Consider the following 12,332-nt stretch of genomic DNA (forward strand, 5'->3'; position numbering starts at 1 on the left):
CTGTCATTCGAATCCCAGGGTGAGCAGAGCCAAGCCGGGTTAACCAACCTCACTCCAGGTCAGACATCCCACTTTAGTGACTTAAATGCTTCTTACAAGAACAGATTCAACTTCCGATTTGTGATCTGTGCCAGGATGAATGACAGGGACACCGTCATCCAACAGCTCAGCAGCAGAATCCGCAAACAGCTTCAAACACACGAGCTTCAGATCAGCATTGAGGAGGTTAAAAAGATCTGCCACCTCCGTCTTCTGTCTTTTGGATATCTCCATCCAGGTAGCCCAGGTCACCAAGCTGTAATAAGAAGGATTATCAGAGAGGTTCAAAACATCAAATACTAGGACATCGGACGTCACGCTCTGAATGAAATGTAGAATGCAGAATGTAAAATCGCAAATCGAAAATAAATCGCTTTAGAAATCGAATAAAGGCAGCGAAGCTAGAATCTGTTCTGCTTTGTTTAATTTCATTCAATCTGACACTGCTAAGAAAAGAAACGCATTTGCACATTATTTTCAGCACTTTCCCAAATGTAGAATACTGGGGTTATTGGTAGAGATGGCTGTTATTCATTGAACATTGACGCCCCCTTAAGATATCCTTGAATTTGGTCATATAATGAATTCTGAAATTCCCAGAAATAGTCCGAATTCGATTGAGCTGGTCATTAACCTCAACCAGACATCAGTCCCAGAAGCAACACGCTAATATACTTTTAGAATTTTATTTGAGAAACATAACTGGTGCATTGTTTTGACAGAATAAATTGCAGCAGATAAAGCTGCAGCGATCAGAGTCAACTTAATCTAATAAATAGCCATGATCATAACTCGTCAGGTTCATGGTCATTTATCACTTTGAGATTACAGGACCTGAAAGGTGCTCACACGGCAGACAACTCGGAGCTGAAATTTATGAAGCACAATCATGCAATATAATTCAAGTGATAGCAACTTTTGTCAGTTTTATCACCTTTTTAAATTGTATTTTCAGTTTACTGCTTCATCAAATTCGCATACGGTGATTTAAAACTAGCCATTAATACGGGATCGACTTCGGAGGCCAGAAGGGAGTAGTGGGAACTTCGATTGGTTTACAGTTTTGCATAAAAACGATGAAGAAGATTAGTCGGTTGATCAGACCCAGAAACGAATGTCAATGAAATAATGGAGAAAGGCTGACCCGCTCAAAATTACCTTGAGAGAAATGTTAAAGGTGCTCCGAGGAACTGACTCTTTTCAGTTAAGTAAATAAGTTCCAAAAATATAAAAATCATTGCCACGGTATGGTTCCCCGGTGCCACTGAGGGATTTAAAATAGCAGCATGATTGCAAATATTTCGATAATATTGCCAGAACAGTTTCGAAATTACTAGGGTCCCTAACCATTAATTGTACTTGCACTCCTGACACGATGGTGGTAACATGTCAAAATCCGCACCAGAAGGTAAAAAGTTCCCTTTCAAGAAATTCTGGTTGTTGTAGCCATAGCCCCAGAGGGCCGTAGACTTAGGGTAAAGTGAGGAGGCATTTCTCTATGAATTATCACAACCCGTATGGGGATCGAACCCACGCTGTTGGCATTAACTTTGGATCATATTGTAGCCATCTAACCAACTAAGCTAACCGACCCCCCTTTTTCAGCAATTTTGGTACTAAGTTTATATATGACAAACGTCTATATTTTACTATAAACTATATAGAGTCTATTTTGCTCGGCGGACTTATTTGCGCACGACTTGAAATATTAGCATAATATTCCGATACAATACAAATCATGGGACTAACAGTACAGTACAGATATAAGAACTGAATTGTTAGGTTTATTATGCTCTGTAGCGGTAGTTTGTAACATAAATCATGATCGCTTTACTAATTAAATCTACAGTATAAAATGATTTACATCATTATATTGTGTAGGACGTAATATGATACTGTATACCATGTCATTAATATATTTAATATATTTTTATTTTCTTTGCCTTTTAATAATTGAGAAGCGACCAAGTACCGTCACTGAATGATAATGAAGACTTTTTTTGGAAATGCCCCCAAAGTCCACTTATCTAGACATTGCCCGGTAAGACTACAAACACAATGCATAAGCAGAGAAGTTGCACTTTTCACGCCGTCATATACGTTGTATGTAGATTATAAAGTTATTTCAACAACGATCGAGATCCTAACTCAATGTGTCGGTTTACTGACGCTGGTATTGTCAAAACGTTTTGGACAGATTGGGTTAAAACATTAAATAATTTGTCGCGCTGTATTTTCGAATTTGGAGAATATTTACAGATATTTGTATATAGGCACGGTTCTAGTCTTTTACTGTTGGGTGTCTCAACGTTAAACGAAAAGATCAATTTTAGACATAACCTTGATTAAGATTATGGAACTTGTAAGTAGCAGTTTGGAACGGGAACACGAATAATTTTCAAAAATTCTTTCTCTTCTATATTTCAATATACGAATCAACCAAAACGTTTAGTTTCTATTCAGATTTTATGGAGAATTGTTTCCGTGTGATCTAGTGTGTTTTGATTTTTAATAAAACACTCTTTGTCCAGTTAATAGTTTAATAAATGCTCTGATACTAGATGCAAAATGCCATACTCGATCCCTAGCTATCTCTGTTTGAAATAATAACATTGCAGGTGGAATCAAGCTGAAAAATCCAAAACCCTCGAAAACCTGTTAATATAAAATTAGTCATCATATGACTTATGTTAAAATGTCTGCAGGTATTTTGATCGCATTCTCGCTATTTATTCAGATTATTACTAGCATTTCTGAATCTTCATTTCGAGTCCTAAGTTTTTTTCCCAATAATTTGTCAGGTTAAAATTATCGACATGTACTATTTATTCAATCAAATTCGGTCTGTTTCTGTAAAATCTATTTCATTTCAAGTAAATTAAAGCGTCCCCTTATTGAAATCATGACACCTGAGCAATACATAAATAAGACACTTCTATCCGCTGTTGTCCTCATAATCTGCAAATTTATTTCATTCAATTGAAGATCTAGCATTTGACGAATTGTAATTATTGCAACTACAAGTTCACCTAGCTTCCTGTTCTATCAAAGGGAATGTGCACACTGCAAATTAATGCAATATTTCCCACTCGTTGCAGCAACACTGGCTGATAATTCACTCGCCATCAAAATCAATTTTATTTTATGGTCACCGCACCCTAAACTCTGAAATGACAGCTAAACTCCTAGCTAGATTTCGAGATTATTGCGCCTTCCAAAGACACAAACATATTTTATTGGTATCTGAGTCTTATTTTGGTTGCCCACTGTTCAGTATATGTAACAGTAAAGCATTAGACTGTGTTCATTAGATTTCATCATGAGACCAGCCATTTGCTCTCTCGCGCTCTCTCTGACATAGTTTAAAATGAATACTTAATAGATCTATGATGACATGTAACTGGACAAATCTGCCGCCTTTCGAACCTTGCGTGACTGGTCTCTTCCACGACTGCTGTCAGAGTCACCCTCGTTTCCTGCAGAACCAGTTAACCTTCCAAAGCTGTTTTTTTTTTAGTTTCTGGATGTGATTAATGATTGTAGTATCAGGAGCATTGAGGTTAAAGTGCGGAGGTTGGAATAGAAGTAGAAAACTTCTCAAACAATACTTGGCTGAATATGCAGCTCTTGATCGAGTCGCTCCTGTTTCCTTATCTTTTTAAATGCAAATCTTTGGCTGTACGAATTAGTTGACGTCACCTGCCTTTAGTTTGCCATTACTAATAGAAGCTTGTAAACAATCGTTAATCATGTGGGACACGGGCGGATCGCCCTGATCGCCTTTGGAGAGACACTGCTAAAGGCAGACCAGGAAAAAGAAAGTCCTGAAAATAATAATCTGGATTTCTCCAAAGCAGCATGCCGATTGCGCCCTATCGCCAACATGTATGTGAGCTATCTTCTGGATAAAGACATGAGCATGTACTCAGGGTCCGTCCGGCATTCTGGCATCAACCTGGGCGCTCAGAATTTCGTCAGCCCACCACAGTACCCGGACTATGCTGGTTATCATGTACCCGGGGTAAACTTGGACAATCATCCGCAATCTTCAGGATCCTGGCCTTCTCCTTATGGTCCTTCCCGGGAGGACTGGAGTGCTTACGCGGCACCGACAAACACGGTCCACGCCATCAACACTTCACCAGGGACTCTGTCTTACAACCCTACAGATTATAACACGGTTCAGACCCCGGGATCTGGTGTGATACAGCCTTTAAACAATAACCTTCTGGAACAGCATTCTCCCAACAATCAAAGACGCAATCCTTACCAATGGATGAGGAAACCAACCCAGCAGCTATCAGCAACGGGTAAGATGGTGTTTTCCGTCTTAAAACTCCCAGGCGAAAGTGATAGAGGGAGTGCTGCTTGTACTCCATTTTCATATTACTACCAGAATTGTTTCACCTTCTCCCACAGCATAGCCGTTCAAAAGCAGAATGTTGCTTAATACGTCTTGTATGCAACTACTATTACACTTCTATTGTAAAGATTCACTTGCCTCACTTGCAGCTGGTGTTACAGTTTGCTGTCTTCCTAAATTGTCCATTACTTGTTTGTAGAGAACAGCCCAGCTCTTAAAGCAAAGGCCATGGAGAGTTTTCTCCAGAATTGCCATCGTGTTTCCCATTGTACTATGTTTTTATATATAAAATGTGGGAAAAAATTCTGCTTGTCTCCTCCAATCTACGTAGGTAATCTTAGAAAATAGAATGATCCTTGTGCTTGTAACAACTCCACTGCCACAAACCCAGCCGCATCTTGAAAAATTGATCACACTTTTTTTTTACAAGCACGTTATAAACTCGGATTCTCTTCAACGGAATCAGTTTAAATAATGCTGGTTTTCACCTCCAAGAGGAGTCTAGTAAATTAGTTTTATTTAACAAACTGTAAATGGACAATTTGTGACCCTTTAAAATCCTGCGTTTCTTAAACGCAGTTTTTCTTACTTTTAATAGGACACCCATCAGAACTGCAAAGGAGATCTTGATGTAGACAGCCTAATATATGTACCAATCATCTATTTATAGTATGTATCATACACTGTTAAACTCTCAGGAAATACCGCTCAAACAGTAATAAATGAGGAGGTGATACCTTGTCAGAATGCTTTCTCTCATGCTATCTGAAAGACATGTTCCATGTATGCATTGTGCTGCGAGGGTAAGCAGCATTCATTATAACCGGCACTTTCCCATGTGGACACTGGCTGTAATAGGCCAGCATAATAGCATCATTATTAATGTATAAATGAATGACAGTAAATTTGTAACGCAGTTTTGTGATGGCTATTTCTTCTACCTTTTTCCACCTTAATTTATTCATTAGCATCCTGATAAGACTCTTAAAATGTGAAGACATACTTTAACTGCACTAATTCCAACCCGTTATCGACATTCGAAGATTTTATAACCAATTTCGGCCATATAAATCACTGAATAATGTCGACTGTCAATTGTTTCTGTGTCATTAAGCAAATACTTTTATTAGTACCAACTATTTTCCAAGCATTAAACGACTGTATTCTTTTATAAATAGCCAATCTGAAAACCGGTTTACCACTCGCATACTGTAACTTAGAATGGCTTCTGCCTCCCTGACCCCCTGCTCACCCATAATTGATTACACTTTCAAGTATTGAAGTTGTAAAAGAACAATCCTTCGCTAATTCACATTAAATTTCATAAAATATTTGCAAGGCAATTCGAGAAACAAGATTCTTGCGCTTATCCTAGTTTGTGTGCATGCTCATAAAGTTACAGGTTCTCTATGAACTCTTCAACCAGTATTCCAAGATAACATATTCTTCTAGTTATCCAGCTTTGCATGATGCATCTGGACTTAGAGTTTGAAATCGTTGATTTAATATCGAGATTCGCAGCAAAAGTGACTGCATAGTCTGGTTTCTCACAATTAGCAGTTTTCTGAGATTTATTTTGATGGTTAGAAGTGAAATCTCAGAGGCTTGATGCAGCAAGGAAGAATTGCTCCTTTGACTTGCAATGTCCTCAACCCCTGGTCGAGTGGAAGATAATAAGTGAACTTGTCGGTGCTGCTCTTGTTATAGGTCAAATGCGAAAACAAAAATGTAAACTAGAGAGGCAGCACGACTAGGCGCCGGTCTTAGTTGTAATGTAGATTTATTTTAGCCTGAAGACAGATCGTTTTAATTTATTTATTTTATTTCCCCTTCTTCAAACTGCAGACTGATTTTTGATCTCTTATGTGTCACGACCTTTCAACATTAAGTGCTTTGATATACACCTTTTTCTAGCAGTCCCGGCCCATTGTTCCGTCTATCTCCCGGAAAGGGTGGCGAGTTTCGCAGCAAATAAAGAATTTTGACATTTCTGCACGACCCCATTCAGTTCCCAGGCCATCACGGAACAATAAATGTTGCTCATTCCAACTAACGAAGTGTTATCCATGACAAACACATATGTCAATGAGCTCTAAAAGAAACGTTTCTGTGAAATCTTCATACAAATTATACCTATAGCAGTTAATTTTCTGGCACATTGGTGTTCCAAATTCAGATTAATAACTAGAAAAAAAGACATAACCAATTTCTGGAATTTAGAAACTCCAAGAGTTTGAATTGTATATGTAATAGTTGTTTAGTGCCTTCAATTTACCAAACAATTCTGGTAAAAGAGGGTAAAAGAAAGTAAAGCCGAAGTCGAAAAATAAGACTCCTTTATCAACCTCAATGAATATTTAGAATTTATGCAAGCTCGAAAGAATTTCTTGTTTAAATGCGAGCTTTTAGTTTACTTTTATCAAGTTTGTACAGAATTGCGTTTTGGGTAAACGCGAAGAAAAATATCAAGAACCTGATCCCGTTCCCAATGGGTTCGCTGACCCTTCCATTCAGACCCATGGATTATTTGTGTAATTCTTGCTGCACGAGATAAGCCATGTGTTTTTAGATGATTAATGTGTCTTTTTAAAAGTACATTTGTCAGATCATTTTTGCGTTCTAAAAATGCCTGTATGCGCGCTCCCGCCCCACTACCCAATCTTGATCTTTGAAGCAGGTTCTCATTGAAATTCTTTAGCATTCTTCTCCTTAGGAATGAGGTTTTAAATGTAAATGTGCTGAGGTTTGTGATGAAAGGTTCTGCCGCCATTTGTTCAAGAGTGGTAATTCAAACAGAATGGGCTTGTTATTCCACCACTGAAAAATTCCCTTTGATAAGATCGCCTTGTACTGCATTGTTTGAGCCGTGTTCCCCTTTAAACAGCTGTATAGAGTTTCCCCGGGTCAAGCGTGTTCCTTCGCGGGGTGCTTTTGTTGCGGTTTGCAGCGAATTACCTGAACAAAGTCAGCCTGCCGGCATTGAACATCCAACCATAGGCAGACAACAAGTTTTTTTTTGTTAAAAAGCGCGAATTATGCTTGCATTCCAAAAAGAAAAATCCGCTCGATTCACAGCGAAAATAGATGAACAAGCGTAATCATTAAATCGGATTTTAAATACACCAATACAACAACTTACATCTATAACATTTTTAAGCAGTTCCCATCCTTACACGTAAACATAGCTGCACCTCACGCAACGCACCTGTTTGTCCTCTATTACCAATGGGAAGATTAGATGTTGTTAGGAACCTTGTCTCAGGTCTCAGGCGGTTTTCATTTCCACCTTTTTTTTGGAGAGGGTGAATATTCCCAAAATACTCAGATGCCGCATTTCCCGCAAGGACAGTCGCTGTGCAAGTTATCTTAATGTTAACGGCCCTTTACTTTCTCTGGACATGTTTGACCGTTGCCTGTTTTGTCAAAATGCACCCAAACTAACTTTCCTCCTCACAAAATATCATTATCAAACCAGTGAACTGTATTACTAACAAGCCTTGGCATTCGTCTGGTCGGATGTGGGTAGGTCAGTTACTTCGATTAGCTCTTGATGCTATTTCAAATTGGCCTATTTTCGATCTAAACAAGCTACAATACACACAAGGGATTAATATTTTTCCCACATATTCATTATTGATTAACGCAAACTGTTTCAGCCACAAAATTCTTAATCTGAAGTTTGGCCTTGTGTGGTGCTTTGCTTTCGCCCTTGGTTAATGAATAAGACTATCAAAATCGGATAGTCACTTGTGAAATAAATCAGTTTCAGTTACTCAAAAGACTTTGAGAAACAAGCTCGAAAATCTTCGGAATTTCGGCCAATATCTTTCCAAACTTGTCTCAGAATCTTTAATCATTTTGACTCAGATTTTCAGGCTTTCTCCGCTGGTGAGGTGTCCTTTAATTGTAAAACAAGGACACCATGCCTGCCACTCGTGCCCGATAAGTAGCATTAGGAGTCTGGGCGGGAAGATGCACCTGTTGGTAAATGGCCAGAACTTTCATCTCTAACTATTCTATTTTGAGAAAGCGACACACGTTGTAGGTCTGTCAGTAAATGAGGATGTCGCTAGCTATGCAATAACGTCATTCATCTGTGCACCTTTCGAAGAATCATTTGACCACCGACAAAATACAATATTGAAGAAGTGCAAGGCATTCTTTCAAATATGAAAGTTAGAAAGTCGATACTGGACAATAGTAGTGTATAATAGAATTGGGGAAAGAAGCATTAGGAGATAGAAAAATGCATTAATTTAAGTTGCACAACAAACCAGGCACATACATGTGAAACATATTTTGCCTCCCGGGGAGCGGCCGCTTTACAGCACTCTGTAGGTTAGACGCGGCGGCTCCGCTCCTATGTTTTTGTGCCCTGGTTAAACATCTGGGTTCAGCTATCGATTGACCTCATGTAACCTTTTATTCTAATTTGCAAAGACGTATTTTTTTGTGTGTGTTTTTGAGCCCTCCAAATCAATCGTTTTTATATGCAACCAATTCTCAGTTATCTCGGAGAAGCTAAAAATGCTACCATTTCTCTTGTGAACTCTGAAAAAAATAAAACTACAAGTAGCCATGGTTTATGCTAATGATAGGGATACAGGGTATTTCGGAACGTCTTCCTGTAGCTATCAACATTTGTCGGAAATTGTTTTCAGATCAGCTCGGCAACAAATCAACACGAGAAACCAAATCACTGCACATTCCGTAATATTTATCAGATACTTAATGACCTAATTGACTACAATAAGTATTCTATTTTATACCTCTATAAAGGTTGAATGATTTCACTAATCCTGGAGAATGGACATCACAATAATGTAGAATTTATTTTCGTTTTTATTATATGCGTTTCTACTCCTTTTATCTTACAGATAAAACGAGAACAAAAGACAAATATAGAGTGGTGTACACAGATCACCAGAGGCTGGAGCTGGAGAAAGAGTTTCATTACAGTCGCTACATCACCATCCGGCGCAAAGCGGAGCTGGCAGCTCATTTGGGGCTTTCTGAGAGGCAGGTCAGTCACAGCAATGAAATCGCGCTCTTTCGGTTGAAACCAAGTCAAAGAACTGCCACTTAGGCGTGTTCACAGCATATTCAGAGAGCGCCTTACGTTGAGAATAATCGCTAAACCCATTTCTTCTTCCATCTCCGTTTGAAAGGGAGAATGAATTCGTAAACCAGAGAATAGGTTGAAAATGTAACTCTTATAAGCCAGTGTGTTCACTGATAAATATGTAGTAAGAATCTTACTGGGGAGTATACTCGCTGTAATTGCTCTGTATAAATCTTGAGAGGTAATTTTTTTTTACAAGTGGCAGTTGCTGAATGGATGCCCCTTCAAAACGTTTTGAGTTACAACTATATCTGGGGGGTAAATTCCTGAACAGTGCATCTACATCGGGGCAGCCAGTGTTGGTGATTTGACACCAGAGGGCCAGAACTAAGGTTAGGGAGATCAATAACAAAGAGAGATTTTTAAACTTCCATTCATCACACACCCAGTGCAATACATGACTAGTAAATCTGATGAGTTTTAATACCCCGTTGTGATTTCACAATTATAAAAAAGCAAATTTAGTAAACTGAAAATTAATTTCGTATCTCATGTAGTGTCAGGAAACAGCTGGACCATAGCAACATGTCACATTACAAATAGAAAAGTTAATAAAATCACAGTCCCAAATGAAATAAAAATCTACCGTAAATTGCATGCCATTTAGATGCTGCATCCAATGTAATTATATTTGTAATATATCACAATTCTATCAGTTATTCGTGCATTTCCATCAACTTTTGACACCGCTTATTAAATGTAGATTTCCACCCCAAGGTGGTTGGTTTTTTAAGAGAGTTGCAAACACTGTGTAAATCTGAACACGTTTATTACAAGAAGCTGAAGATAATTTTATGTGCAGGTTTCTATGGGTGGGTAAAAATCAAAATCGATTTAAATGGAAGTTTATTTTCTATGTTGTTAGTCGAGCGAAAACTAAGTCCTAAAAATCAAAGTAAGTAGCAGAAATTAAAATTTACATATACTTAACAGTGTTCCTCAAATTATTAAAATTGATTTAGTTGGTGCTTTTGTAGTTTCTGCAGTCTAAATGCCCGAATCCCGGTGTGTACCCTCGGGGCAGCACAGGTTGAATGGAAACTGGTTTTGTGGTATTGTACTAAGCTATTTTTCATTTCGGTGGCATTTTCAGGTGAAGATCTGGTTTCAGAACAGAAGAGCAAAGGAGCGAAAGCTGACGAAGAAGAAGTTACAACAGCAGTCTCAGCAGGGGTCAGCCCAGCTCAGCCCCGCTGCTCCCGGGACAGCCGCTTCTCTTTCGGTTCCTAACGGCGGAGTACTGGCTGCCAGCGGCGGCGTCTTACCGGGCACGGTTTCTCAGTGAACACGCTTCAGCTGTACACATATACAGAAAGAGAAATGATATGAACCGGGACCTCTTTAAAGCGAGGAGCTCCAGATTCGTCAGTGTCCAAGAAGACGTTTTACAGTACTCCAGGATACATTGTGGAAGCGTTGGACTTTTCAAATATATATATATATCTGACGTTGTTTGGATATTTTATTCCAGACTTCAGCAGCTATGAGATTCTGATCGCTAAAGGGCTCTGAAGAATAACCATGGGCGTACTGACAATGTGAACCGATTGTAACTTGAATATTTTCCCATTGTGTTTCAGGCTATAACACAGTGAAATGTGAAATGTTTTGTTTAATATAGTTGTCAACTATAGTGGCTCAGAAACACTATCAGGTGCATTTCGACATTTCAAATGTGAATCTCCTTCCGCCATAGAAATGCGTCCGATTTGGATTGTACTTATTTTAATTGTTTTTTTTCAGCTTTTCATGTATATAAGTTCCATATTTCCCCTTTTAAAAATACTTTCGTAAATCTAATGCGCTAGTTGTAAACAGACTAGTTTATTACAGTGTAGATTTTAAAGCTTGAGTTCCGAATCACAGAATTTGATTTATTTTACAAGATGTTGGGAAGTTAATTGTAATTTTGCAGTACTATTTTTTGTTGGGGGTGGCGGGGTAACTCACTTTCTCGTTGCTGTGATGGCTCTAGGGTATTGACGTAGTAAATTATCCATTTTGGTTGCATTTGGAAAGAGAGAAAAGCACTTTCACAGAAGTTAATGGATTGGTTTTACAATAGTGAGATCACCGACAATTGCTTAACGATCGGCTAGTGCTTCATCTGTACTGCACAAGGACATCCACAATGTTGATCCTTTTTGAAAATTGCAGTTATAATGCCCTGGCCAATTACCCGTGTGTCTAGAATGTGGGCCTCTCTACAAATTGCCATATTATTTGGCAGTATTACACTCCAATCTTAATTTTCATTGAAGGCAGAAGGTGAACGGTACACCAATGTTATAAATATTGAAACCCTTTTGTCCAAAAACATGCAAGTATGCATTTAACCTGTGTTTCATTTTATTTTTATTTCATAATAAATTAATAATACGGATTTAGAGAAAATGTAATTTAATACAAACGGACATTCAGTCTCTTTAATCTTTATGCCGATTGGCATGAGAGGGTCCGCTGATTGTTTGTAAGGGTAGAATAGGTCACACTATCACTTTGTTCATTGTGCTGGAAAACGTACTTTGATACTTCCTACATGCTATCGAATAAATAGAGCTAGATAATTGATCTTATTGCCGATGAGTTGACTGGCGTTGCTATGTGTTGCTGTGAAACAGCAGACCATAAACTGTGTTTGGTGGCAAACCTGAGCAGAAGAGTTGTTTGTACAATGGTTACAGGGCAAAAGTCAGCATTGTTCTGCTGGGGGAAGATTAAAAGTTTACAAAGAGTAAGACGACAAAATATGCGCCAATGAAGCTCGTGCCATTCTACTTGGAAGAAAAGCAGCCTGAAATACAAAGC

At 38.5% G+C, this 12,332-nt stretch overlaps 1 protein-coding gene across 1 annotated transcript; it reads left to right on the forward strand.

Moving 5' to 3' along the window:
* Positions 1 to 3,922: 3,922 nt before the first annotated feature.
* Positions 3,923 to 10,809, forward strand: LOC137370952 (homeobox protein CDX-1-like). Its single transcript, XM_068032836.1, has 3 exons — positions 3,923 to 4,349; positions 9,280 to 9,425; positions 10,618 to 10,809. The coding sequence occupies exons 1-3, from the start codon at positions 3,923 to 3,925 to the stop codon at positions 10,807 to 10,809; spliced, it is 765 nt and encodes a 254-aa protein (XP_067888937.1).
* The last annotated feature ends 1,523 nt before the right edge of the window (positions 10,810 to 12,332 follow it).

This window comes from Heterodontus francisci, chromosome 6, assembly GCF_036365525.1.
Source record: "Heterodontus francisci isolate sHetFra1 chromosome 6, sHetFra1.hap1, whole genome shotgun sequence".
Lineage (NCBI taxonomy): Eukaryota > Metazoa > Chordata > Chondrichthyes > Heterodontiformes > Heterodontidae > Heterodontus > Heterodontus francisci.